Here is a 27,614-nt window from a genome sequence, read left to right on the forward strand (position 1 = left end):
GTTACACCCGAACTTAGCTCTTCCTTACTTGTTTTTTTATAATTACTAATTTAATTAAGTTGCTTAGTTTGTAGCAGTAATAATTTGAATATGTCGCCACAGAACTACTGGTCACTTAAGGCAAATTAGTGTTTACACTGCATACCAAAAGTTCAACATTCAATTGCATTTCTGGGTTTATTGCTTATTTTTCACTTAAATATTTAAGGAAACTGTTTTGTTATGAAATTTTATAGTATGAGATTTATGCAAAATAGCATTCCACACCTTTATTGCCTTGACACTTGAGTCTTGTTTAAATTACTATTAGGCTTTGCTGACGTAAAATAACGTTTAAATAGTTGGCAAATTTTTCATTTCATAAATACTATATACATATCTATATCGTAAGTGTATTGGAAAACAAACGTAAATTAATAAAAACAAATGATTTCTTAAAGCAACTGAAAAAAAATGCGAAAAATACACAACTTAGAAATACATATAAGTATGTACATACTTTTAGCGCTCCTGTACATATTTGTACATAGTGTGTAATTTGAAATAATATTTATAAAAGAAGCAGAAATTCTATAACACCATCCCATCAAAATGATGAAATTCTTAATGCAATGAATGATGGTGGGAAAAAGTGTATTATTGACATGTCATATTTTATGCAATATTTGTTGTTGTAGCGCGGCAGAAAGTCTTTTGTTTTGCCTCTCGGCCATTTACAGGCTGAAAAGCTTGGTTTTCTACACGCGCGCCCCTTTTGTAGTGTTTGCTTAGTCAATATGTCACACAAAGACACATTCAAACTAACGCACGCACACTTAAAGCCCGGCGCTAAAGTCAGTTTCCGCCGCAGTCAACAAATGTGACTCCCATACATACATATATAATATATTTCCGTTAGAAGTATCCAAGTAAACAGTACAACTAACAGTTTTAATAGCGTCTTAATGTTGTAAAAGTGAGCGCCAGACAACAGCCCGCAAAAAACGCTTAATAAATAGACTCATTGTACCCCCAACCCTAAAGAACAGGCACACACTACATGCATATGTGGGTATGCGCTTTGAGGCTGCATCGCATCCGCTTGCCAGTTGGTTGTGTGTACATACATCAATTCCCCCGCTAACATGCGTACACGACTTAGCACCCAGTCAAAGTTCACCTCACTGTGACTGTAAATCTTTAGCGCGCACTGTTTACCTACTCCTTAGTCGGCTCCCTCTCCGTTTAACACACCGCTGGCCGCCCCAACTCAGATAGCGCTGTGTGTTGTTGTTGTTTGTGTTTTTGGTTTGTCATTTTTTTGTTTTATGCGGAAGCTACAAATATCTGCGACGCTACAGCGTCTCAGCGCATTCGTATCGTTGGCTTTGTAACGCGCGGTCTAAGGCGTTCTCACTGTGTGTAACGACATATTCGTATAGTACTACACCCACTAAGTGCCTATCTACTACTTACTTATTTATTCACGAGCTTGCTTGCTGGCTGGTTTTTTTTTTGCTTCTTCCCTCTGTCTTGTTGTGCAGCATATTCATATTTAATAAACTGTTGTGTGGTTTTCGTTGATTTTTCGGTGAATTTAAATTTATTAGCGCGCACGTGTTGTGACTAGTACCGCGCACAGTGTCCTTTGACAGCGCCTGTTTGCGGGCGCATGCATAAATTATTGGTGCGGCAGTGCAGTGTAGCAGTGACGCCGGTGTACAGTGTGTTGAAGTGAGTGGAAAGCGGCGAAAAATGTCCCTTAAAGGGATGGTGTGTAAAAAAAAATTTTTTGGATCAATCAAGAAATCTGTGGATCTAAAAAATACTAAAAATGCTCTACAAAAAATTGCCAATACAAATATATATTTTTTTAAAATATATATAATTTTCAAAACACAACTGAAAATTGATCCTTTTGATTTTATTTTAATTTGCCAACATTAACGGAAAATTAACTGATCAAATTATATATTCACATATATACTACATACATTCTTCAGCTCCTTCATGGACCCTTATTATTCTTAGTAATTTTGTTCGATTGCTTGTGACCAGAGGTGGCCCTCGGTTGAGCTGTAGCAAGCGCTGGTCAGTCACTAGCACTTGCACAGTCATCAGTTCCTTCTGACCTAATGTGAATGGCAGGAGATCTAGCGAGCTCTTCACCCCCAGTAAAATTCACCTCTCATCAACCGTAGGAGTTCTAACTGGTCATTGCTCTTTCGGGATCAACGCTGTACAGTTAAAACTCTTACCCCAGTAAAATTCACCTCTCATCAACCGTAGGAGTTCTAACTGGTCATTGCTCTTTCGGGATCAACGCTGTACAGTTAAAACTCTTACCGGATGCTAGCTGTAGAGCTGCATGGAGGAGGACGAAGTAGAATCATCTCGTTACATCCTTTTGGAACGTCCCGCCTTTGCTAGATCAAGAAAAAGATTTATCGGATCTCACATCTTCGAATATCGGATATAGAAGTGAAAACTCTCTTCTGATTTGTGGTAGATTTAGGGCGCTATATCGAATTCTAATAACTAATCAAGAGAGGATCCTGTATTCATATTAAATTAGTGCTCCATATTAAAGAATGATTGCAACACCTTTTATTATGAAACAAATAGTATATGAAACATAATTTAGATTTTCTTGTATCTGTTGAATCACTAATGGAAGAAGGATGTGTTAGAGATTATCGATATCAGAAATGCACAAAAATATAGGAAATGTTCTATAACATCTCGAACAGGACTAAGCTAAGTAAACAGTGTTTCAGGTGCTTCACTATATTCAAAATGGTTATTTTTTAGACAAATTTGCAAGATAAAAACATAACGGTACTTTTAAAATTGCTCGTTCGTTACAACTTGTTACCAAAGACCATGATACCAAATATGTTCATTACACTAAAACTACCTCGAGAAACTTGAGTGACTTGGTACTGCCTACCCAACATATCTTTGGTATATAAAGAGTCCGCTCACAATAACTTTTTAGCATCTCTTTCCATATGCGAGCTTAACGTTGGTGGACTTCCGTAACAATAATCTTAAATTTACTTTTGAGATTACTGTTTCAAAAAAAAAAAAAACACACACCCAAAAGTACCATTTTTGTTGTATAAAAAGACGAGGAGACACTTAGGCATGGAGGTTAAGGGGTCAAAAATAGTATTTATATTTTATTTTTTTATTATTTTATTTTTTATATTTTTGATAATACGTCAACAGTTTCTGTGCTCCGATCTGATCCTTTAGTTTTGCCAGAGGACTCTTATCACCCTGCCTTGGAAATTAATATCGAAATCATAGACGAATTACTTGTATACAACAAACAGGACCTTTGTTCTCGGTTCAACTTTGCGAAAGCTAACTTCAAAAAGATTAATTGTGAACTTTCTAAATTGACTTGGCCTGATTACAGTGGTAATATTGAATTTAATGTTTCACATTTTAATAAAACTATTTTTAATTTATTTGAAAGGTTTGTTCCGAAATGTTTTATTACCAAAAGAAAAAGTTCAAATTTGTGGTATTCGAATGAGCTATGTAAATTAAAAAATAAAAAAGCTCGTGCTTTTAAACTTTATAAAAAAACTGAAGATCTTGTTGACTATTTAAAATATTCTAAATTACGTCGACAGTTTGAGGAACTTAATAAAAAATGTTATAAAAACTATATAATCAAAGTAAAAGATAATATTATTCGTAATTCGAAATTGTTTTATGTTTTCGTTAACTCCAAACGCAGGATTTCCAATTTTCCGTCCGCGATGAAATATAAATCAACAATGTCATGTGACAATTATATTATTTCTAATATGTTTGCAGAATTCTTCAAATCCAATTATTGTTCAAACTACCCTATGAATGTGCCATATCATCAAGTGTTATGTCCGAATTACTGTAATTAATACACCAATTATTTCTGAAACAGATATCTTAAATTATTTAGTTACGTTAAAAAATTCGTTTAAATATGGCCCTGATATGATTCCCTCAAGCTTTCTTAAAAATTGTGCAAAATATATCTATCTGCCCTTAACTAAGCTTTTTAACCTATCTCTTAAACAAGGTATTTTTCCGTCAATGTGGAAAAACTCTTTTATATTACCTTTGCATAAAAGTGGAGTTAGATCATCCGTTGAGAACTATAGGGGGATAGCTAAAATGTCAGCCATACCCAAACTTTTTGGAGCTATTGTCACTGACCAAATAACTTTGCCACTGATATGCCACTGAATCTTAAAAAATGTAAAACGATGTGCTTTTCGCGTAGAACTGTTGATCTTTCTCCCTATGTAATAAATAACTTCAGTTTAGAGCAAGTTTTTAGCTTTGTTGATTTAGGAGTTACTAAGGACCCTAAACTAAATTTTAATTCTCATGTAAATTCAATTGCCTTAAACGCTAAAGGTGCTCTTAGCTTTGTTAAACGTTGGTCTAAAGAATTTAGTGATCTGTATATTACTAAAATTCTTTTTACAACATTGGTAAGGCCTATATTGGAGTATGGTTCTGTGGTATGGAATCCTAGCTATCAATCTCATTCTGATAAGCTTGAGTCCGTTCAAAAACAATTTTTACTTTTTGCTTTAGGCCACTTACATTGGGATTCAAGATTGAATCTTCCCCCCTATATACTAGTCGTTTAAAACTTATAAGTCTTCCCACACTAACTAGTCGCAGAGAAATGCTAGGTATAATATTCCTAGTAAAACTTCTGAATGGTTTAGTTTGTAGTCCATTCCTTTTGTCTGATATTAAGTTTAATGTCCCATTGCGTTCATCCAGGCAGTTTAGACCATTATTTCTAAAATCTTCTAGAACCAATTTTGAGTTAAATGAACCATTCCGCCGAATATGTCATGGTTTTAATTCACATTCCAGCACATTTGATCCATCTGACTCAATATTTAGCATCAAAAAAACTATTTTGTCTTCTCTTAATAAGTAATATTCAGAAACTTAACTTAACTTTAACTTTTTGTTTTTAAAAATTTTCAAATCTCAGCTGTTGAAATGTTTCTTTCTGTAGCTGAGCAGTTTGGGAACCGGACGCTTAAAAATCTCTTGCCTTTCTAGACTCGGCAAATTCCGCTCGTATGCGGACTGCGCCCCACGCGTCGGTTGGGGGGGAGGAGGGTAATCGTTTGGGTTAATAATAATATTTATACTTGCTATAACTACAAGTTGTGTTTGAGTTACAATTTAGTCAGATCAGAGGCATTCTCTTGGCAATTTCAAAGTTTATTTGTCAGAATCTCATATCAATCACATTTTCAGATCCTTTGCAATTCAAAACTTTGCAACAATTTTCCTCTTGAGAATACCCATAGTACATTCATAGAATGCTTTTAGAATATTCTAAATAAATATGTAAAAAAATCGGTAAGGAAGCCGGTTCACCAAAGACATAGACTCAAGAAATTTTAACAACACCATATATGCTATAAAGCTGCAAAGCTCTCGGTCTTCAATCAAAACCTAAAACTCTGTGATCCAATAGTAGACCCGTGAAAATGGAAGTTCAACTTAAGATCTATTACTCAATTCAATGGTCTTAGTATCACTACTTTCTTGAAAAATAAGTTAGCTCTTGAATTTTCGCCCTTTTAACTAATTCAGAACTCATTGAAATATATGAACACAGAAGCTGTTCGATATTAGTAATTTTCAAATTAGAAATTATGGAGTTTGACTATATCTTGTTTCTGAAATATCGAATTACTTTCCATAATATTTTTAATGAATAGTTATGTTGATATTTTTAAACTGGCTCATGAAATCCATGAGATTTTATATTTTAAGCATTGCACATGAGTTAGTTTATCCTTTTTCTAAAATCAAAATATGACAAAATTATTTTTTCTATGCAATCTATATTAGATAACTATAATACAACTAAATTTAATGATAAAGGTCTTCAAGTCATCTCTTCTCTGACATAATTATTTTATTATTTAACTGCAATGAAAAATAAAACAAAAAATTGAAAAAGGAGTTCAAACTTTAATTGTGTTGTTACGGAATTAATAATAAATAAATAAAATAAAAATTGTTGGCTGTCATCGCTGTTTAAAATATGCCAATTAAACCTTTGAGACTTATTCCTATATAAGTCCTATATATAAATATACATCTACATCCCTACATATGCATATGTATGTACTGTTATCCTGCATGACACACACAGATTGCGATCAAGGTATTCAATAAACCATAAACACATACACTCCAACGCACCGATTTCAGTTCGTGCCAGTAGCTGAGTGCGACGAAGGAGATTGCACGCTTGCTCGAATGACGTAAAAGAACTTACGCACAGCGGTGAGCATAAAATAGTAGCATTGAATTAACTATGAGACCGTCGATCCCATATCAATGTCAACTTACATACAAGTACATGTGTATACGAGTACATAATACATATGTGTGTACTATGTGTTTGTGCTCTAATATATATGTGAGGCAGGTTTGTTTTACTTTTGGGCAAATTTGACAGAAAAGGGCAAGTGACAAGCAGAGTTGAATTTTTATTGACTCAGAGGCATTGGGTTTGTTTGTTTTGTTTTTGAAAATTTACTTCCCGGAAATTTAAATGCGTTACGTTTGTGATAGTTCACGGAAATAAAAAAGTTGATAACAAAGCTTTGAATTAAACCGGGTTATAATTGATTATTAAGATAAAAACATTTATTATTTAAATTTCACTTAAAAATGGTGGAGGGAGGAGTGTTGGTATACATACATACAAAATTGTTTTTGAAGTTGAAATCAGTGTTGTTGTAGTGGTAGGAAATATTTCCGAAATAAATTTGTGAAATACATACGACTTGACTGTTTTTAGCCTGATAAAGTTTCGTATCTGTTCTAGTCGTATAGACACGACTGCCATGAAAATAGTTTATAGTGGGAATATAATAGTTTAACGACTGTCTCAGGACTGTTTAAGAACTGTCCCCTTAAGGTTCTTATAATTGAACACTTGTGATAACATATTGCACGAATTGTAGTCGCCACTTTGAGTGTAGTTTTCTTGAAACAAGGTTCATATCCTTGATCACTGGTAGCAACAGTGAATTTTGACATTTGACTATCTTTAATCCTAGACGATAGAGAACTTAAAGTACACATATTGATTTCATATTGAGTTCGCTAAATTTTTTTCGACTTTCATGTTAGGGAGCTCATTTTGAGAGTATCTGCTTTACAGAAGTATTTCCCTGACTTCCCTGGCATATATATTGGATTTATTTCGAAATATTGAAAAGGGTTTTTAGCGGTTTTCAATATTTTTTGTTGGACAATTATAATTAGCATATTAAAATGTTATGTTTTGTGATTTTTTGGAATAATCCATTGAAAAAAGAAAATAATAAATAATATTTAAATGTGATGAAATTAGCACAATGGGTGGTCTAGAACTTATCTATTTATATTTGCTCGGTCTGGTTGGGAAGTATGCATATATGTCAGAGACAGCATTGAATCCTCTCGATTCATTTCGTGATATTATCTTAGCTGTCTCGCGATTACTAAAGATATCAAGTAGATTTTCGATTTAGTGGTGAATGTCTTAGCTTTCAACCATTATATACATTGTAGCTTATTCAAAAACTTGAGAATTCTCAGGTAAGTGACATAATTATTATAAAGACAACAACGAATATTTTTGCGAAATTTTTTGTAAATTATTATTTACCTTATTATAAAACCATTGTCTTCAAAACGAATAAAATACTAATTTTCTTTAATTCTTCTTCTCTCTTTACAGTTAATTTCGCGCATTTTGTACACACCATGCTCCATCACAAATTTGGCATGAAAACACTTGATTTTTGAAAGTCAAACAAAATGGATAAACGCTCAAACGTAGCAAGCATAAACTTAAGCAGTTGATAAAGCAACAAACGAAAAGAAAAATAAATAAATTTACGCACTTACTAGTAATTTGCAAAGAAAAAAAGGCAAGAATTATAAGCAAACTAAATACTACGAAGGAAAAGAAGCAGTAGGAAAATATGCAAGCAAGCGAATACGAAAATCGATGATAGAAAACAAGAATTATTCTTATTATAATAAAACAAAAAGTAATTAGACGCAGTCTAGCTAAACTATCTCTCTCTATATATATATAAACGATTCTAGCCGTTCTACGTTTGTCTTCATTATATAAAAATTTGAAATAAAGCAGCAAAAGTAAAAAAAGTAAAAAGAATGTAAAGAAAGTAAACGCTACAACAAGCAAACACCAGCATATTCCAGTATAAAAGCAGATTATTTAGTAGTAGTTAAACCATTCAGGGAGCGCCATAAATTGCATAGATCAAATTGCTTTAAATTAGCTACGCTGGCACTGGTATCTTCCGTACGCTTCCAACGCCGTCGTAGAAGAAGTAAATAGCAAAAAAACACAAGAAATAATATTTGATAGTTTCCAAAAAAAAAAATTAAAAAAATAAAAATATTTATATACATATAATACATATATATTTAGTGAAATGCAGAGCAGTTGACCAACTCCCCTCCAATTAAGCGAAAGAAGACACCTTAAAATAATATTTAAAACAAGTATACATATGTGCGAAAAATATTTCTAATTAGCCGCTGAGCAATAATTTAGTTCTTTAAATCAAACAACCTTTTCGTAAAGCTAAGCGAAGCAATTAAGTAATTGAGCAAACAATTAAAGCATTAACTAAGCAACTGAGAAGTATAACAAAAGCAAAAAGCAAAAGGTTCAACTAAACTTAAGAAAGCAGAGTATATAAAATGCGCACATTCGAAAATATTACTGCTTCCTAATTTATTAAGAGATATCGGAAAAACAAAAACAAATTGCAATTATTTACCATATAAAACAAAAAGCGCATAGTAAAATACATAAAAAAAATCATCAAACATTCTAAAGAATCTACAACAATTTAATAACAACTTGTTTATTGCAGAAAGAAAAACACTCTAACTAACAAAAATTGCAAAAAATAAATCTTCAGCTACACACGCGTGTGAAATTTCCATTTTGCATAAATAAATACTTACCTACTACCTACTTACTATCCACGTCTACCGTAAGCCATAGAAAATCGCCGTACCACCAAAAACTCCAAAACTGTAAGCGTAAAGAAAACTCAACGAAAACCACAAGCAACTAACTGTAATTTTGAAAATCTAATAGCAAACCAATAACAGTAAATAGTGCGTCAAACGAACAACCACAAACCATTCCATTGTAAACTACGCAAATCTAGTTCTAACCTAACTATATTTAACAATTAATCACAATTTGATAAAGTAAAAGTAAACGCTACCCAAAACTACTTACAATATATCATATATACTACTTACCCTATATACTATACATACCATACGAGTTAAAAGCAATTAAATAACAAAAAAAAAAAATCCAAAACAAAAATTAAAATCTACAAAAATCCAACAAACACAAAATGGAGGGTTCAAATAATCCATATGACAAGCATAGTCCACGTGAAACGATGCTGCTAGGCTTGGGCCTAACAAATGGTGGTGCTAGCGGTAGCAACAGTTTGCCAGCAGGCAATGTGAAAACCGATCACTTTAATGGTGATGATATATCGTCTAACAGTTTATTGTCCATTCCACAATTCTATGCGGGACGTAGTGTATTCATAACTGGTGGTACTGGATTTATGGGAAAGGTATGTTGATACTTTCAATAATGTTAGTGTATCTATATTTATATTAAGTTTGAGTTTAAATGCGAAAGCATTAAAATGAATTAGATATTAATTAATAATAATAATAATTAATAATAACAATAATTAAATAATGTTATTAATCATTTAAATATTAAACTATTCTCAATAAATTGTGTGAAAGCTTTGCAGCACGAAAACTTTGGGTAGTGTCGTGAAAGCTCAAACAAATTATTGATTACATTTTTTTAAAATGAATATGAATGTGAAAGCTTTGCATTTTTTTATAAGCTATTTCTATAGAAAAAATTAAAAAATTGTATACAAGTACATCTAGAAAATTAAAACCATTTGAAAGCTTTCATTGTTAATATGAACTTTCATAAAATATTAAAAAAAAAAACAAAAAGAAATATATATCCACTTATGAATTATGATTGGAAATTTGAAGAATGCGTACATTAAACACAAATCACTGAAAAATTAAAGCATTAATTTTATAAAGCTTTAATCAAAAGTGAATATTATATTATTTTATTTAAAGTTACATTATTTTTTTCCATCGGAGAGCTTTCATCAGCATGATTTACAAATGCACTACACAAAAATGCATGAAAGCTCATTAAAAATATTTGTCATAACCTTTAGTAATCAAGCGAAAGCTTTACTAGAAAGTTTTTCTTTTGTTTTTAATGTTTGACTTAACAGAAGAAAACTGAACAAAATAAGCAAGTTTTTAAGATAAATATGAAAGCTCATATTAGTGTTTTCATGTAATGAAGCAAAAGCTTTTACTAGAAAGTTTTTCTTTGAAATTTTTTTAACTAAAAAGAAGAAAACTGAACAAAATAAGCAAGATTATAAGATAACTATGAAAGCTCATATTAGTGTTTGCATGTAATCAAGCGAAAGCTTTTTCTAGAAAGTTTTTCTTTAAACATTTTTTAACTTAACAGAAGGTAATTGAACAAAATAAGCGAGATTATAAGATAACTATGAAAGCTCATATTAGTGTTTGCATGAATCAAGCGAAAGCTTTTTCTAGAAAGTTTTTCTTTAAACATTTTTTAACTTAACAGAAGGTAATTGAACAAAATAAGCGTGATTTTTACATAAATATGAAAGCTCATATCAGTGATTTCATTTAATCAAGCGAAAGATTTTACTAGAAAGTTTTTCTTTAAAAAATTTTAACTTAACAGAAGGAAATTGGACAAAATAAGCGTGATTTTAAGATAAATATGAAAGCTCATATCAGTGTTTTCATGTAATCAAGCGTAAGCTTTTACTACAAAGTTTTTCTTAAAAAAAAAAAAGTTTAACTTAACAGAAGTAAATTGAACAAAAAAGCGTGATTTTAAGATACATATGAAAGCTCATATTAGTGTTTTCATATCACTTAATCTGTGACATGACATTTGTATACCGACAACGTATTTGCCATAAACTTTTATTATATAAATTAGTTTTTTAAGCTTACATATTACAAAACGAGTTTGTAATAAAAAAGAGAGCGTTCATATATACTCGTATTCACCCTTTTTTCCGCCTTTAATTTCCATGTATCACGTTCTTACATAATAAACCTGCTAAGTTATCCTACTTGAAATATTTTGAAATCCCCCCCCAAACAACTTATGTAGTATGTTATACAATGCTCGGTAATTACGAAATTCTTGACACAAAAGTGCGCTTCAAATTACAATACAACAATACTGAGACACACACGCATGCATTTGTATTAGTTGGCATGTTGCAACATTTGTTTTCATTTATTTATTCATACTTTCTGTTCATTCATTCATCCGCCCCATTGTTAGCCGTTTGTTTACATTAATTTGGGGATTGTATTGTCGCCTGTTTCACGGGGGAATCACGCGGGCGCATCACGAAAATCTGCTGTTCTTTGGCGAAATAAAAGCGAGAAAAATACTAAAAGCTGGAGATAATGATAAATGACACTGAGACATTTGTTGCGCATTTCTTGCTGGAATTTCGTTTTTTTTTCTCTACTGTCACGAAACGCTGTATATGTTTTTGTTGTAAATTTTCTTTGTGCATTAAAATTCCTATTCTACTTTTAATTCAGTGGACAAAAAGGCCGATGACGTTATTGTATATTAATTCGTTTTTTTTTTTGGAAAAATGTGAAATTTCACGAATTTAGGGGGTATAAATGTGCGTGCGACATGAATAAATTCAGCCTTAATTTAGGAAATGGAGCAGAATGGCTGTCAGGTATCCCCGGAACTTGGAAAAGTAAACAAAATAGCAAACTTCTCACTAGTGCAGTCCCTCTACATTCCTAGAAAGCTTCAAAGAGTACCAAAGTTTGTAAGATGAAAGCTCTAAGATCACTAAAGCTTCTTAGATGAAAGCTCTAAGTTCACTAAAAACATTTAAAAGTAATTAATGTTTCTTCATTGGTATTTTTTGCAACGTAAAATTCTTAGCAAAAAAGATCAGTCTCATTAGCAACAGATCTAGCCCGCTTACGATTCGAGTCAATTAGAAAACACCAGAAGTTTTTGAGATAGAGTATTCATTGTTTAAACCGGTTCGCATACTCTCTTCAGTATCTGTAGTACTGTATTAAATAAATGGACGAAACTCATTGATAGTTTGAAGATAATTCGGGGATATCTTTTCTAGTTTTGAGAAAGCTAAATGTATTATTTAATATAAAAACTGTATTGAGTTACAAGAGTTTCAACAATCCCTCAAAACCGTCGATATAAATCCAATCAAAGATTAATAGTTCCATTTTACGAAGCAAAGGGGTCTATAGATTGAGGAAAATTAGTTGTTCAAAGACTGTTACTGTTCAAAGAAACTTAAAGATAAGTTCGTATACCATTATTCAAGACAGTCAAGTACATGTGGAAACGAAGCCCCAATAAGGAAAGAATCTATAAGACAGGTACAAGAATGTATCATGACGACTGGGTATATGACCGAAGCTACGCTCTAACCTTCAAGGCTTCTATACAATTAGTAATTTTAAACGCGCCGAAAATTGAATACAATTCAAAATCTCACAAATCTAAAATTCTTCCATTACTTGATGGGAATATGCATTAAAGCAACCTGTCCACACCTACGCCTGTAAAGGTGCTGCCACCTAACGGATGCGGATACGGATACGGAATATGCGGATGTGATGCGCCCACAAGCAGGATATCTTTATTTACTTAACACAAAAGCAATTGAGTGCAACGGCATGTAATGTGAGAGTAGCCATGTATTTGGCGGACGGGGGAGGAGGGTACTTAGTTAACTACACTCATAAAAAAATAGTTATGCTAGTACACGAGTACACGACCCTGTAGCTTGTAGCGCCTTGTGTCAGGTTAGTGCGCCTAGACGAGTGTACGGCGACCATAAAAGTAATGAGCGCCATAAAAAAAACTAAAGCGACGCGAACATTGAGGACAACATGCGAGTAAGTATACTGTAATAAAAGTAAAAAATTAGGATAGCATGATGGAACGAAATGGAATTGTGGCAAAATTATTATGGCCACGACCACGACCACGGGGCAGAGCGATTGTGAGCTTGCGTGTCACCGGGGCTCCTCTACATTATTTTCGACGCATGTGTGTCGCTTAAATATATGTATAAACATATATGCCACCATATGCTCAAACCACACATGCTCTGCAGCGCCGAACACGATTGCATGAGCATGTAACGCTTGATTGGGCGAAGGCGAGCAGAAGATGCCGTTAATGGGCGGTCGATAAGCAGTGCGACGACTGTGACAAGTGTTGAAAATGCGCTAAATAAGCACAAGCTATTTCGTAGTAAAAAAACAACAACAAATAGTAGCAATACTTATCAGCGACCGCAGCTTGGCAGAAGGGTTATTTATTGCGTGTGTGGCAGCTTAATGGGCGGGTTAAGTGTGAACGATGATGACTCCTTTTACGAGCGCCACTTTGAAGGTTACTTTAACTCCTCAGCGGCAGTTTTTGGTGCTTTCAAAGACGATTAGTGGATTGGTAAGGTCGTGTGAAGTCGATTTAGCTATTGTTATTGTTGTCGATTTAGCAATTGTTGTTGTTATTGTCGAAATTACAATTACTCGCCGCATTGCATTAACACATCGAATTTGAGTTGATAATCAGGGTAAAGTGCTATTAGCAAAGTAATTCGAACTGGAACTAGTTGTGGAAAAAGCATGAGTGGAAGAAAGGAAGAACACGCTCACGCTGTTCCCTCTCTTTACTCAGTTCTCTCTACTCAGTTCTATGAACGCACACTTAGTATATTTTTAGGCGTTAGCTCATTGTGTTGCGCTCATACTTACATATGTGGCATATTACATACGGTTATGTAGTTATTGTTAGTGTTGTTGTCTGCACTGTTATATTAAACATACGGTAATTGCTTTTAATTGCTCTGTTTTCTATTGTTGTAGTCGCCATGCTGGATTTGTTTATTTCGCAGTTCTCTTAATATTTTTCGCATTTTTTTTCTTACTTTCTTCTCGTTGCTTGGTATTTTAATGACTGGCCCCTGCCAAGCGCACTCATTTGTTTGTGTACATATATGCTACTGCGACCGTTGTTTAGTGGAATTATTATTTTAATTTTTGCCAGCGCTGGCGTCCATGGTGCACAGGCATATTTACATATGGGCGATGTATGACATTTAGGCATGTTGAAATGTTAAATATTCATACATACATACGCACATAGTATGAGTGCGCTTATTACATTTAGTATTTGTGCCAGCACATTGCTCCTGATGATCTCAGCTAGTGGTGCCGGTTTGGGGGTATGGCGGTCTGAAGCTACGCAATTCGATGCACACTGGTTTGAGGTTAGGTTGCAACAAGCTTGAATAGCCGTGAGAGATTTAAGAATATTTATTTCTATTAAGCCAGTTAAATACATTAAAAATATTTATATTTATTTATTTCGATAAAATTTTGATTTTTTTTTAATAAATAAAAATTATAAAAATTTAGTCAATAAATATTTTCAAAACAATTTTATAGATTTTTTGTTTAAATACTTTTTTTTGATTTTAAATACTTTTAAACATTTTAAATACAAATTTTCATCTCTCAATGTACATTTATAATTTTGATATTTTTTAATTTTTTTTTTTTAATTATCAAAAATTATAAATTTTTGTGTTCATACTGAGTCAAGAAATATTTCGATAACTATTTTATATAATTTTTTATTATTTTCTATTTTTTTTTAAATTCTGGATTTTAAATATAATAAAAATTGTATTATTTTATTCCCAAAATAAATACTAATTCACTAATAGATCAGTACTTAACAATAAATAAGCTATAGTAATGCAAATAACGTATTAAATACGAGAAATTAAATCTATTATATAACTATACTCTCAAATATCCTCACATTGACGCTACCACCACAAAATACAAAGGTCATTGCTACGCTCTTTATGATTAATGGTTAATGTCAATAACTGTAATTACAAATGAACAAACTATTCTTAGCCTACTTTACGGCGTTAAAGCAATAAAAAAACGTATTTGAGACTAACATGCATGTAGGGGGCGGTACAGACAAAGATTAATTGTTCTTCTTTTTTGTTTTGGAAAATAAATGCATTAATTGCTGTTTTATTGAAAACAAATGGGGAAATGACTGCGTATTACGTAGAAATGTGTTACTATTATACTAATGTACGTTGAGTAAATTATTGATATTAAATAACATTTCGAAGTTTTTTGAAATACACATATTACTTAATAGATATTATTTATTAAATGGTATAAATTAATTTTAGAAATATATCACATAAAAAAAATAATAAAATAAGTAATATTAAATAAAGATGAATAAAATAAATATATGAAAAATAAGCAATACCAAAATTAAAATTATTTTATTTATAATAATTAATTATTTAGTTATAACTGATCCGAAATGCAGCGAAAAAAAGTATGATAAAGTTCTTTTGTTAGTAAGTTATATTAAAAATTTACAAATATATTACATTTGAACTCTCTAACTCGAATCACAACAATCCACAAAAAAACTTCGAATTCGAGAGACTTCGAGTTACGGAAGGTAATGTGTATGAAATTTTACTTCTATTGCCAATTGAAAAGTTCGAGTTATAGAAATTCGAGTTATGGAAGTTCAACTGTATATTTTAATTTAAAAAAATATTGAAGTATTCCATTAGCAATGCAATTTCCTTTTCTTAATAATAAGAAAATTACAATATTCTTTATCATTTACTCTTTACTATTGAAGTTCATTACTTTATATTACTAATAAATTTTCTTCTTTTCACATTTTCCAGGTTCTTGTGGAAAAATTATTACGTTCATGTCCAGACATAAAAAATATTTATCTATTAATAAGACCCAAACGGGGACAAGAAGTCTCAGCGCGTTTGAATGAGCTGCTAAATGCACCGGTAAGTGATGGCGCACTTTTATGCGACGAAAATAAATTTAAATTAATTTATTAATTATTATTTGAAATCATAAAATATTAAATAGAACTAAAGTAAAACTCAGCGTCGTTATGGAAATGAAATGAAATTTTTCTACGATAATCATAATTAATAATAATAAAAAAATTTCACCTTGATAATTTACTATGTTATTTGAAGTAATGTGTTTCAGTTGTGTAGAATTTGGTTTCTTAAATTGAAAATACTGAAGAGAAATAGAGTGAAAAATCACGAAATGTGGATAATTTTATAATAGTCACTTAAAGTACCATTTGTTCTATTAAATTTTCTAAATTATTAGGATCCAAGTGGACTTTTTTGGTATTAACTGCTTTATTTAAGGGGTTAGGGGTAGTCGGAGACACGAAAAAATTAGAATTTCAGTAATTTTTTTTTGCTATTAAATCATGTTTTTTTACAAAAGTAATAAAAAATTAACAAAATGACGGCCTTAGTAATTTTTTTCAAGATTTTCGGGAAAAATCAACAGTTAACTGGTCTTAAAAAATCGAAATTAAAAAAATTAAATAAAAATCCTTCGATCAGACCTGAGTTTATTATGTATTCTAAAAGCTGTATCGATTTCATTAAAATTTACTGAGCGGTTATCGAGTTACAGTTGTCACCAGTTCAAAAAACATAGTTTTGAGAAAAACGCATTTAAAGTTTCACCCGAGCGTTTTGGAGCATCCGAGCGATCTTTGTTATTTGTCGAATAACTCGAAAAGTTATTATCGGATCAACTTCAAATTTTCAGAATTAAGATATTACACTGAACGAAAATGAAAAAAAAATGATTTTTTGAAAATCCTGACTACCCCTAACCCCGTACTTTTGGTTTGAAACAAATATTTTCTATAAATATTCCATATTTTCCGATATTTATAAAGAAACATGAAGATAACACAAGAAAAAATAATGTTACTCATACGACCTGTTGAATCCTTGAAGCGTTTATTCACTGAATCCTCCATAATTAATACATACATATATATATATTTATTTATTTGTAATAACTGTATATGCTCAATATATGAAACTTCATAGTCTTTTTTTGAACTATTTTGCTCACCGCACCGCATCAAATATCAAGTCTTGGTGCGAACGCCAAATATTACTCATACGACCTGGTGATCGCCACTGTAAAATTTGTTTTGTTAAAAAATTAAAAAAAAACGCATAATTCAGATACAATGAAGCAGATATAATCACGAAATATAAAATTTTGAGTTTTAAAAAAATATTTTTTATTTAAATAAATGTGAATATATTATCTATTCACTTCAAATATACTACATTAGTAAGGTAAATCGCTTAATTTGTGCAGTAAAAGCGTCTGATAATCACACCTTACTAATTGTTGTTAATGCAAAATGGTTGTTAGTGTAATGAGCTAATTACTATAATATCCGTATACTTAAAAAAAAACGATTGACCTTCTATGTTACTAACAACATTAATTTTTGTATTCAATTTTCGAAGTTACAACTAGTAATTTATTATTAATTCTGTCTTTGAGCTATAATTATAATTGTTTATGTACTTACAAGTCTACACATGTTGCAAATGAATGATTTTTTGTATTTTTCCATTATATATATTATTTTATATAGCTTTTCGAAACATTGCGAAGAGAGAAACCAAAGGAATTGAGTAAAGTTATTCCTATATCTGGTGATATAACATCCGAGGAATTGGGCATCTGTGAAAATGATCAGGTAAGAAACTAAACTGAAAACTACAGAAATATTTTTTTTTATAAAATTAATAATATGAGCAGGGAAAGTAAGATCAAAATATGCTGCCAATAAGTTTTTGAATGAATAACAGTAAATTGAAATCAACGTTTTTTTTTCTAAAATATTTTTAGTTAAATTGGTTTTATAATTATTTATTTTAATTTACAGGCGCTACTTTGTCGCACAGTATCCATTGTATTCCATTCAGCTGCCACCGTGAAATTCGATGAAAAGCTCAAATTATCTGTCACAATCAACATGCTTGGGACAAAGCGTTTGGTTGAGTTGTGCCATCGCATGATGTCCTTAGATGTGAGTAACTTAATATATTAAAGCAAATTCCGTATATTAGTAAACATGAAAAATTCATAAATTTCAGGCACTAATACACGTCTCCACTGCCTATTGCAATTGCGATAGAACCGAGGTATCAGAAGTTATATATGCACCACCCTATAATCCCGACGATATTATTTCTATGATCAACTGGCTTCCTGAGGATATGCTCGATCAGGTAAATATCGGCCGAAAATAAAAATAATGCTTACAAAGCAATAATATTATGAATTGAAGAATATGAAGCAAACATAACCTAAAATGTATAAAATTAAAATTTGAATGTTTTTCATATTATTTTTTATTATTTAATGTAACTCATTTGAATTTAATTATGAATTTATTTACCAGCTAACCCCAACGTTGATTGGCAAACGCCCCAATACGTATACATTTACGAAAGCCTTAGCGGAGCATATGCTACTCAAAGAAGCTGGTAATCTGCCTGTGGCCATTGTACGGCCTTCAATAGGTTAGTGCAGTTAATTGTATACCAATTATTTACCATATCAATAACTAGAGAAATTATAATATTTAAATCATAAATCGTTTTTCGCTACTCTCTACAGTGATTGCCAGTTTGAATGAACCGTTCGCCGGTTGGGTGGATAATTTTAATGGTCCAACTGGTTTGGTAGCCGCCGTCGGTAAAGGTCTATTCCGCACAATAATGTGTGAAAAGAATTATATTGCCGATATGGTACCTGTCGATATTGTGATTAATTTAATGATTGCCGCAGCATGGCGCACAGCGACGCATAAAACTGATAATTTAGCGATATATAATTGTTGTACTGGACAACGACATCCCATTAAATGGGGTGAATTTGTTAATTATGCGATGAAACATGTACGAAAGCATCCACTGGGTGAGTCCACTCTACATACTTACTTATTTTCTACATACATATTTACTTCTATGTGTGTACATAAAATGGCATACGTTATATGCTAGTTTTATAAATAGCGCATGACAGCAAATTTCCGTCAGCATATCGTTATACATCCATCATAAAGCATTTCGTTGTAGTAAAATTTTGTTAATAATAAATATTATCCCCTTTTACTCCACGCTACAGAGGGCTGCCTGTGGTATCCGACTGGTGTGTTACGCATGAATCGTCCATTGAATGCAGCACATGGCTTCCTTGTACACTACTTACCGGCCTATATATTGGATATTGTAGCGCGACTGATGGGCAAGAAGCCATTGTGAGTATACAGAAAAAAAATTGTATAAAGCTTAAGTAAATGAAAACAATTAAATGGCATTACTTACCAAAATCCAACTGACTTGTATTGTAATATGTATTTTTTTCTTTTTTTTTTCTTTAATTTCACAAACTCCTCAGTATGGTAAATATACAAAATAAAATTGCCAAAGCTGTTGGTTGTTTGGAATACTTTGCTACACACCAGTGGCGATTCAAAGACGACAATGTGCACGCACTCCTCAATGCGCTGAGTCAGACGGATCGCGATACGTTTGTGTTCGATGTACGCACCATTAACTGGGAGAACTATGTAGAGCGTTATGTGTTGGGCTTTAGGGAATTCTTATTTAAACAACGTCCAGAATCGCTGCCGGCGTGTCGAAAGCGTTTGATGCGGTAAGTGTAGCACATATCTGAAATTTGAAATTAATTTAAATATTAAATGCTGCTTCTTCTTATTGACGCTTTGTGTTTATCATTCACAATAGATTGTACTATCTGCATCAGCTGACCAAAGTGGTGGCGGTGATGTGCACTTGGCGTTTCCTAATGGCGCACTCGAAACGTTTGAATGCCTTGTGGACGGCATTCTTGCAGAATGTTTTCAAACTTATACGATTAATACCATTTTTGTAATATTCAAACGGACGGAGAGCAGCGTAAAGTTGAATTATATATATAAATAAATAAATATGTAGCGGCAAACAGCAGTGGGGAGAAGAAATAATAAACGCTCTTATGCTGGTATAATTGCATAAATAATTAAATTAAATTAATTGTATTAAATATTTACTTGATACAATATACATATACGTATATATTTGTATTTATATATATACATATACATTTATTAATATAAATATATTTTTTGTTATTGTTTTTTTCTATATATTTTACGGCAGTTAAGTTTAAATTAACTTAATTATTTTCATTTATAATTTTTGTATTGTAATAAAATTGTAATCGAACGAAGGAGCAAGCAGAAATAAATTATAAAAATATAAAAACAACAAAAAAATATTAAGTCGAAGGGTTATAAGTAGTAAAAAACAAAAATAATTAATAAATAAAATAATAATTAATAAATAGAAATGCGTAGAAATATTAGTGTGTGAGATTAAAATAAAAAAAAAACAAAAAGCATAAATAATAAATAATAAAAAAATGCAATTACGCTAAAGCATATACAGCTAGAGAGTATAATGGGAATTCTTTAAAATGTGGTACCAAATAAAGAAGCGCATTAAGTAAATAAATTAATAAATAATGCAAGTGCAAGCGCAAAATTTAAAAAATTAAAAACAAAAACAAAAAAAAAACAAATTTTGTATGAACCTTATGCCAAGCAATGCAGCACAAGTGTATGTATGTATTTTGCCTTTTAACTTTCATTTCATTACACTACATTTAATAGCTTTGCAAATTTTTACTAAATTCAAGCAATTTAAAATTAAAAATTTAGCAGAAAATTGTATTTATAGTAAATTAGGTTTTGTTTTGCAATTTAGTGCATGCGAAAAACAAAAAAAAAAAAAAAATATAATTATATTTTATATAATTTGCTGCTTTAAAGTAATAATAAAATATTTTCTTCAATTGGTTTGCCATGCAAAGCAACTAAAGCAATTTCATTGGCATATAATTAGGTAAAGTTACACAAAAAAGAAACAAAAAAACTATTATATATACAATTCTATACAAGCATGCGCATATATTAGCATATATGAAATATTTGCAATAAAGACACTAGCAAGTGTAATGGTTTAGTTTAAATAAATAAAAAGTAAAATTTAATTTACCAAAAAAAATAAAAAATAAAAAATAAAATATTAAAAGAAACCGCAAACGAAAGCAAAAGTTTATTTAAATAAAAGTGCATGGAAGAGCAACTAAATAAAAGCATTATAAGTCTAATAGCATTCGTAGTTTTACAATTAATTAATTATATTGAGCATTTGGTTAGAGCGTAATTAAAATAAAAAAATAAACAATTAAACAAAATTTAATAAAAATTAATTGAAAAATAAAAACAAATGAAAAATGTAATTAAAGCAGACACATAAAAAATTTTGAAGCGCATAGTAAGTATAAATTATGAAGCAAAGCAAAATAATAATAAACAAATTTAAATGCAGACATTTTAAGCAGCATTAAATTTACATAGTGTGTATAGAACACTACAGTCAGCGGCAGTTTACAAGTATAAGTAGACAGGAGTATGAAAAAAAATAAATAAATGATAAAAGCAAAGTATGAAAATACAAAACAAATAAATTGCTTGTTATAAATTACTTTACATTAAAAAAGGAAAGCAAAAACAATTAATTAAATACATAAATAAATAAATAAATAATTGATGAATGAAGATACAAAAAAAATGTAATAGCGAACTAAATTTATGCATTAAAATTATGAAAATAAAATTAATAAGTATGAAATAAAATAAAAAGTGAAAAACAAGAAAATATTGCATGACTTTTTTTATTATATCGTCAGAAAGTTGTGAGTTTTACCAGCTAGGATATGGAAGCCAGTTTACATTAACAGGAGTTACAACTTGCTTAAAATATCGAAAAAAAGAAAAATTAAGAGAGGTTCGTAATCACACAATCACTAACTGCTTTATGGAGCTCAAACACTTGTCGTCTTTTTAAAGGTTAAATATTGTTGATTGTGTTCGACATGAGCTGTGGCCCTCAGCTTACTATGTCTTATACTAACGAGGCTGTGAGCAAGAAAAAGGAGTTTTAAAGGAAAAAAACTTTGCAATATTTTTTGTAAGTAAAAAAAATGTTTCGACTCAAGAACCCAGTCAAAACAAATTTTATAAAGTTGTCTTCCAATCTAAGCAAATCGTTTCCTAGAACTCCCGTTAGATACTCTTGATGACAATACATTTCCCACGGCTCTAAATGGGGACATGGTCCAGGGCTCATAAAATTATTCGAATAACCTGAAAATCGATTATTCGAATATTCGGTTTGTAATCGTTCGTATGAATATTAATCGATTAATACTATTCGAATAGTCGTTCTACTGCGATTATTCAAATAGTTGCCCTGCAGCGAGAATTTGTATAAAATTAGCGGTTAAAGGAATAGTCGCCGACGAACGACTTCCGGATATTGCAAACCGAATATTATTATTCGAATAATGCCCTATCCGGTTAATCCGGTTAGTCGAACAGCAAGAGCTCTAATATGGACACACTGCTACCGTAAGATGCTAATCTATCAAAGCTGTTACTCTAACATAAATGGTTAAGTATTTTGTTGAACTAAGGCTATACTCTGGAAAAATCTTTATATCGGTAAGTAACTCTAGTTTTAATATTGTATTGTTGTTAGCTTGATGATTACTATACAAAAATATAGACTCGTCGAGCCGTTTCCTAAGCAATCGGCTTTGCATAACGTGCGTATGACAACGTAACGGGATATAATATCTAGCCAAGGACTCTCAACTCAGCAGGAGTCTTCCAAAATATTTAGAGAAAAGTTTCTGGAGCCGCAACAACGACAAATACGAAATTTAAATTATACACGAATGAGTTTCATTATATGTCCCAGGTTAGGTTAGTCTAATTGGCTTATCCAATTAACCCCATTTAGAGAGCTAAAATTGACAGCCCTTTGTGATGCGAACTCCTAAATATGGATATCATAAGGCTGCAGGCGTCGAAAAAGCGCTTTGTGCAAATTTGCTAAGGCGGTTAATAACTAAACGAGCCAGTTCATCTGGTTCGCCGAAATATTTCACTGCCGAGAGGTTTCAACCGTCAGTCTTGCTAGATGTTTCAATCTCTTCTTTATCCATGCAACATTGGCAATTTGCATCCTGAAGGACGTTTAGCCTCACGGTATGTAAACCCATTGGACGGTGTCCAATAAGGGACCCTACCATTGTGACGAGTTGAACTTTGCTTAAAGCAAGTAGTTCAGTGGACCTCCTACGATCCACTCTGTACCAAAAGGATTTCGCCGTCACACAGATGCTGGTCCTCAGGCACCACCTACGAAGCTCGTCCACTGATCCAGTGCCAGCACAATGGAGATGGACAAGATTGTCGCACTACTATCAGAGTGAATGCATACCTCCCTGAAGGAAGTTGGACTTCGCAGTGCAGTGGTTCGATAGCCTAAAGCTGTCATTGACGACGAGCTCCTTATAGAAAACTTCTTCACCAGTTGTACGGCATAAAACATTTCCCAAATAATTTTGAGAAATGTTGCCAATTTGACAGCCCTTGGCCTAAATCCGATGAACATCCGGAAATCCGTTCCGGTTATGTAGAACCGACTGTCGTGGTAACGGAGTTCTTCGGCAGAATATAGGTACTAAAATTGGAGTTCATAGCGTCTCTTCGCCATCGGCTCCGCCCCCGCCCACATGATCCCAAATGACAAATATTAACATCTTATCTATTATTAATTGACAATTAAAATCCATTTGCTTGTAGTCGATATACTTATGTATTTTTTTCGATTTATTTGAATTCAGAAAAATATACAGTATCGGTAATCGGTAAATATAATGTAAATATTGTAAAAGACAGTAACACTTATTGACTAGTAAAAATACAATAGATAATAATATATGTATATATTATAGATAAGTATAATACGCATGCAGAAATTTATTAATATCTAAATCGCATTTTATGCCTACACGACAAATAACTACGTACATATGTTATTAATTTTTTTTTATTGAAAATATCAAAATTTGCATTTGAAAATTTGACATACTAATTATTGTTGTATTTATATATATATATTTGTTATTTGCTTTTAGAGTATTACCATGCAGTTTCACTGTTTACCGTTATTGCGTATAAGTTATGAACTAGCTTTATAGAATATCGTTTTATAATATGTATGTTTATGTGAAATTATTACATAAAAATGTGAATTACACAAAAAATTATAGGTTAGTTTTGATTTAAATATTTATTTTTTTCTTTTTTTATTTTATGCACTGGTTTTAATTAGCACACGTGTTTATGGAAATAATTTTAATATTATTCTTGTTTATTTAAAAATTATTTAAAAATCATGAGCACATTTTAGCACTTTGTTCGCATTTGCATAATAAACAGTCAAAGCAAAAATATCAATAGTAACTACTTTGTAATTGAAATTAAGGTAATTGTTAACAATTTCGTGGCACATATAATTATATGAAAAAATATAAAAGTTTGTTAGTAAATTTTAAAAACTAAATAATGCTGATTTTTTTCACAAAACACCAATTATCACACAAATATTTTACAATTGAAATGCGCAAAAGTACTAGTGTCAAAATGTTTTATTACACATCTATACGTAATTCGCTGCCGTATGTGCGTTGTGCGTTTCGTATAAGCTTTTGATTTTATCGGTTATTAAACTTGTCTTAATGTGTTAGTAAAAATGTCTTTTAAATGCATTTACCGTGAATAACGTGATACATATGTGTTTGATTTTTGTTTATATATATATGTGTTAGACGACATGTATTCCCTTCAAAATTCTTTGGTCATACTCTTGAATGCGTGTAAACTCTGCAACAGTACACTAGGAACTGTCTTCCTTGAAGGAGAAGTGTAACAAACGACCCACTTCCAGCTGTGGTAGATCCTGCAAGTACACACTTAATGCCGACACTTTCTTTAAATTGCTTTAAAATACAAACCTGCACAATAATTTCGTGCACACTAGTGCCGGCTACGCGAAACAGCACTGGCTGACCATAGGCGCGCGCACCTTGCTTCAGCACATCACAGGCATCGAATACGAAATCATCCGTTATGCCCTCACATTGCGCTATATTAACAAGCTTTAGGCGCGCACAACGGCGCAACAGCACTAACACACCAATGTTTGTCACAGCACGGCAATTTCTAATGTCCAGCTCCTCCAAACTGTTTAGGCGTTCGGCGAATTCAAAGAGACACTCATCGGTTAGATTGTCATTATTTGGGCAGTTTAGGCTGCGTAGTTGCTGCAGCCTTGATAGGTAAATGGCACGTTCGTGTGTGATGCAATTTCTTGCTGATATCTCGAGTTTCTCCAGCTGCTGCGCCTTATGTGCAGCTAGTGCAATGAAAAACGTTTCGCGTACGGCGCCGAAAGAGTGTACAGTCAACTGACGTAGCGCATGTAATTGCGCGACACAATCGTAGTTCACCTCCTTTTCACAGGATATTTTTAGTTGCTCTAATTGACGACAATTGCGCACCATTTCACTGTAAGCGCGCGTTGTAAGCATTTTGCAGTGACGTATATCGAGACAACGCAAATTGAATAGACACTTGCAGATGTCGATGAAATGGCTGGTCTGCAGATTTTCACAACCGAAAAGGCTCAGCTCGTGCAGCTGATATAATTTACTTAGGTTTTTGCCTGTTAGCTCGAAACTCTGATCGAGTATCAGCGCACGTAGATTGGGCAGTTTTCTTAAGGCAAGCACAGAGTTGTCATTCAGCGAAAAATTGTGCAATTCCACGTAGGTTACGGCATGGAAACGTTCCAAAAAACGCAACAAACTAGCCGATTCCACATTATTGCAATTCAAATCGACGCGTCGTACACGTGGACTTAGTTCGCTTATGAAGTCTATGCGATCTTGATAATTATAAGGCACTGCACCAATCAATTCTTCGATATTAGCGCCAGCCATTTCAAAAAATTCACGTATATCCCACAAAGTCATGCCGATTAATTGATTCATGTTGAAAACTTTTGATGTGGTCTTGGAAATACGCTTGAAAATATCACGAAAACGCAGACAGACACGCGAGAAGCGTATTTGATCGCGTAATGGCAGATAAAGGCAAATGGTCTCTAAACACTCATCATTCAGTTGCAAGATATTGGCGCGCATAGGTGTATAAAAATCGATCAGATCACCATTTATATTGAGTGCTGCAATGCGCGTGTTGAAATCTACGCCTCCCTTGTAAGCTTCCGGTTGCTCCCAACTCTCACATGCATTCACAAAGAAACGCTTCTTCTGCAATTCGTGTGAGAAACGCTGTAGCGCTCTGTAAATGTATTAAATAATATAATCTGACAACAATATAATAATTTATAAGTACACATACCTCGCAGCAGCCAATGGATGCGCGAAATGCACCTCACCAATCGGTGGTTCTGTAGTGCCGGTGGCATATTTATCACGTCGCAAATACACTTTCAGCACATCACCGAACTGCGTAAAGTACTTGCGTAGTTCTAATTCGGTGACCTGCAAGTATTAGCATAATTAATTAAACGCTTGCTATTGGGTAGATATTATAAAAATTTAGCTCACTTTGCCATGCAATTGATAAGCGATGACATTATATACGAGTAGGTCATCTTCTGTGTAGGCTTTATCATCAAGAAAGTAGTAATTGGATTTAACTTTGAAAATAAACAAGCACAAGTGTATGCATATTTATTAGTAAGCAATTGCATGTAATTAGATATGTACATATTACTGCATTCAACTATTTTACTTACGCTTTGTGAAATCCATCTGCTGCAACTTAATCCTCTTTAATCAATAATTATCGGTTTTAAAACTTTCCAATCTATAAAATGTATAAATTTTTAAATATCCTCAAAACATTACTCACTTAATTGGCCACAACAAAGTTAACTCATCCGCATAAAATAAATATTTTCTATTATTACAGCGATTTCTGCTTCTTCATCGTGTGGCATTCACAATAAGTCAGTGTTAGTGTTGCAATTTTTTGAGTAATCGAATATAAGGTTGTTTGAAGTGAAAAAATACCCGAACTCCGAATTCGGTTAAAGAGAATATTGAATAAAAGGAATTATTTACAATTGTGCACAGTAGGAACTTTATAATAGAAATTTTATTTTCTGTTTTAACCCAGGGACTGATATTATATGAAACAATAGGTGAAAATTTAAATTTTGTTGAGATTTAGTTGAGAAACTATTAATTTAATTAAGTCCGATTTCGTAAAACTGAATATTTTCCCGACCTTTTCATTTCTGAATTTATCATTTGAAGAAAAGTCTGGTTAGATGATTAATCTTCTAAAAATAATAATATGAAAATTGCCTCTCGAATGGAATATGTGAAAAATAGTTTTCATTATGAATTATGGGTTAAGTCCGTTCTTTTGAAACTTAGGTCTTATTTTAGGTTATATATCTGAGTCCTGCTACGATTTCAAAAGCTTTAAGAACTAACTAGACGTACTGTAATATATAGAC

General features: G+C 32.1%; 2 protein-coding genes across 12 annotated transcripts in view; one reads left to right on the forward strand and one right to left on the reverse strand.

Annotated features, from left to right (window-relative positions):
* Window positions 1-21,638, forward strand: part of LOC105215105 (putative fatty acyl-CoA reductase CG5065) — a 79,870-nt gene extending 58,232 nt beyond the window's left edge. For 2 of the 11 annotated variants that reach the window (XM_054234924.1, XM_054234921.1), the window contains exons 2-11: window positions 8,931-9,662; window positions 15,957-16,073; window positions 17,726-17,830; window positions 18,020-18,163; window positions 18,231-18,365; window positions 18,539-18,659; window positions 18,757-19,056; window positions 19,267-19,399; window positions 19,540-19,797; window positions 19,890-21,638. In XM_054234924.1, coding sequence (XP_054090899.1) covers window positions 9,432-9,662; window positions 15,957-16,073; window positions 17,726-17,830; window positions 18,020-18,163; window positions 18,231-18,365; window positions 18,539-18,659; window positions 18,757-19,056; window positions 19,267-19,399; window positions 19,540-19,797; window positions 19,890-20,037 — 1,692 coding nt within the window. In that variant the 5' untranslated portion in view covers window positions 8,931-9,431 and the 3' untranslated portion in view covers window positions 20,038-21,638. The other 9 variants (XM_029042179.2, XM_011188872.3, XM_029042184.2 and 6 more) reach the window with 9 other exon arrangements.
* Window positions 21,639-24,093: 2,455 nt separating this feature from the next.
* LOC105215104 (uncharacterized) lies at window positions 24,094-27,079 on the reverse strand. The gene is made up of 5 exons (XM_011188865.3): window positions 26,886-27,079; window positions 26,695-26,786; window positions 26,486-26,628; window positions 25,075-26,425; window positions 24,094-25,019 (listed from the first exon to the last, which is right to left on the reverse strand). Exons 1-5 carry the CDS (start codon window positions 26,899-26,901, stop codon window positions 24,957-24,959), a joined length of 1,665 nt encoding a protein of 554 aa, XP_011187167.1. The 5' UTR covers window positions 26,902-27,079; the 3' UTR covers window positions 24,094-24,956.
* Window positions 27,080-27,614: the final 535 nt, after the last annotated feature.

This window comes from Zeugodacus cucurbitae, chromosome 6, assembly GCF_028554725.1.
Source record: "Zeugodacus cucurbitae isolate PBARC_wt_2022May chromosome 6, idZeuCucr1.2, whole genome shotgun sequence".
Classification (NCBI taxonomy): Eukaryota; Metazoa; Arthropoda; class Insecta; order Diptera; family Tephritidae; genus Zeugodacus; species Zeugodacus cucurbitae.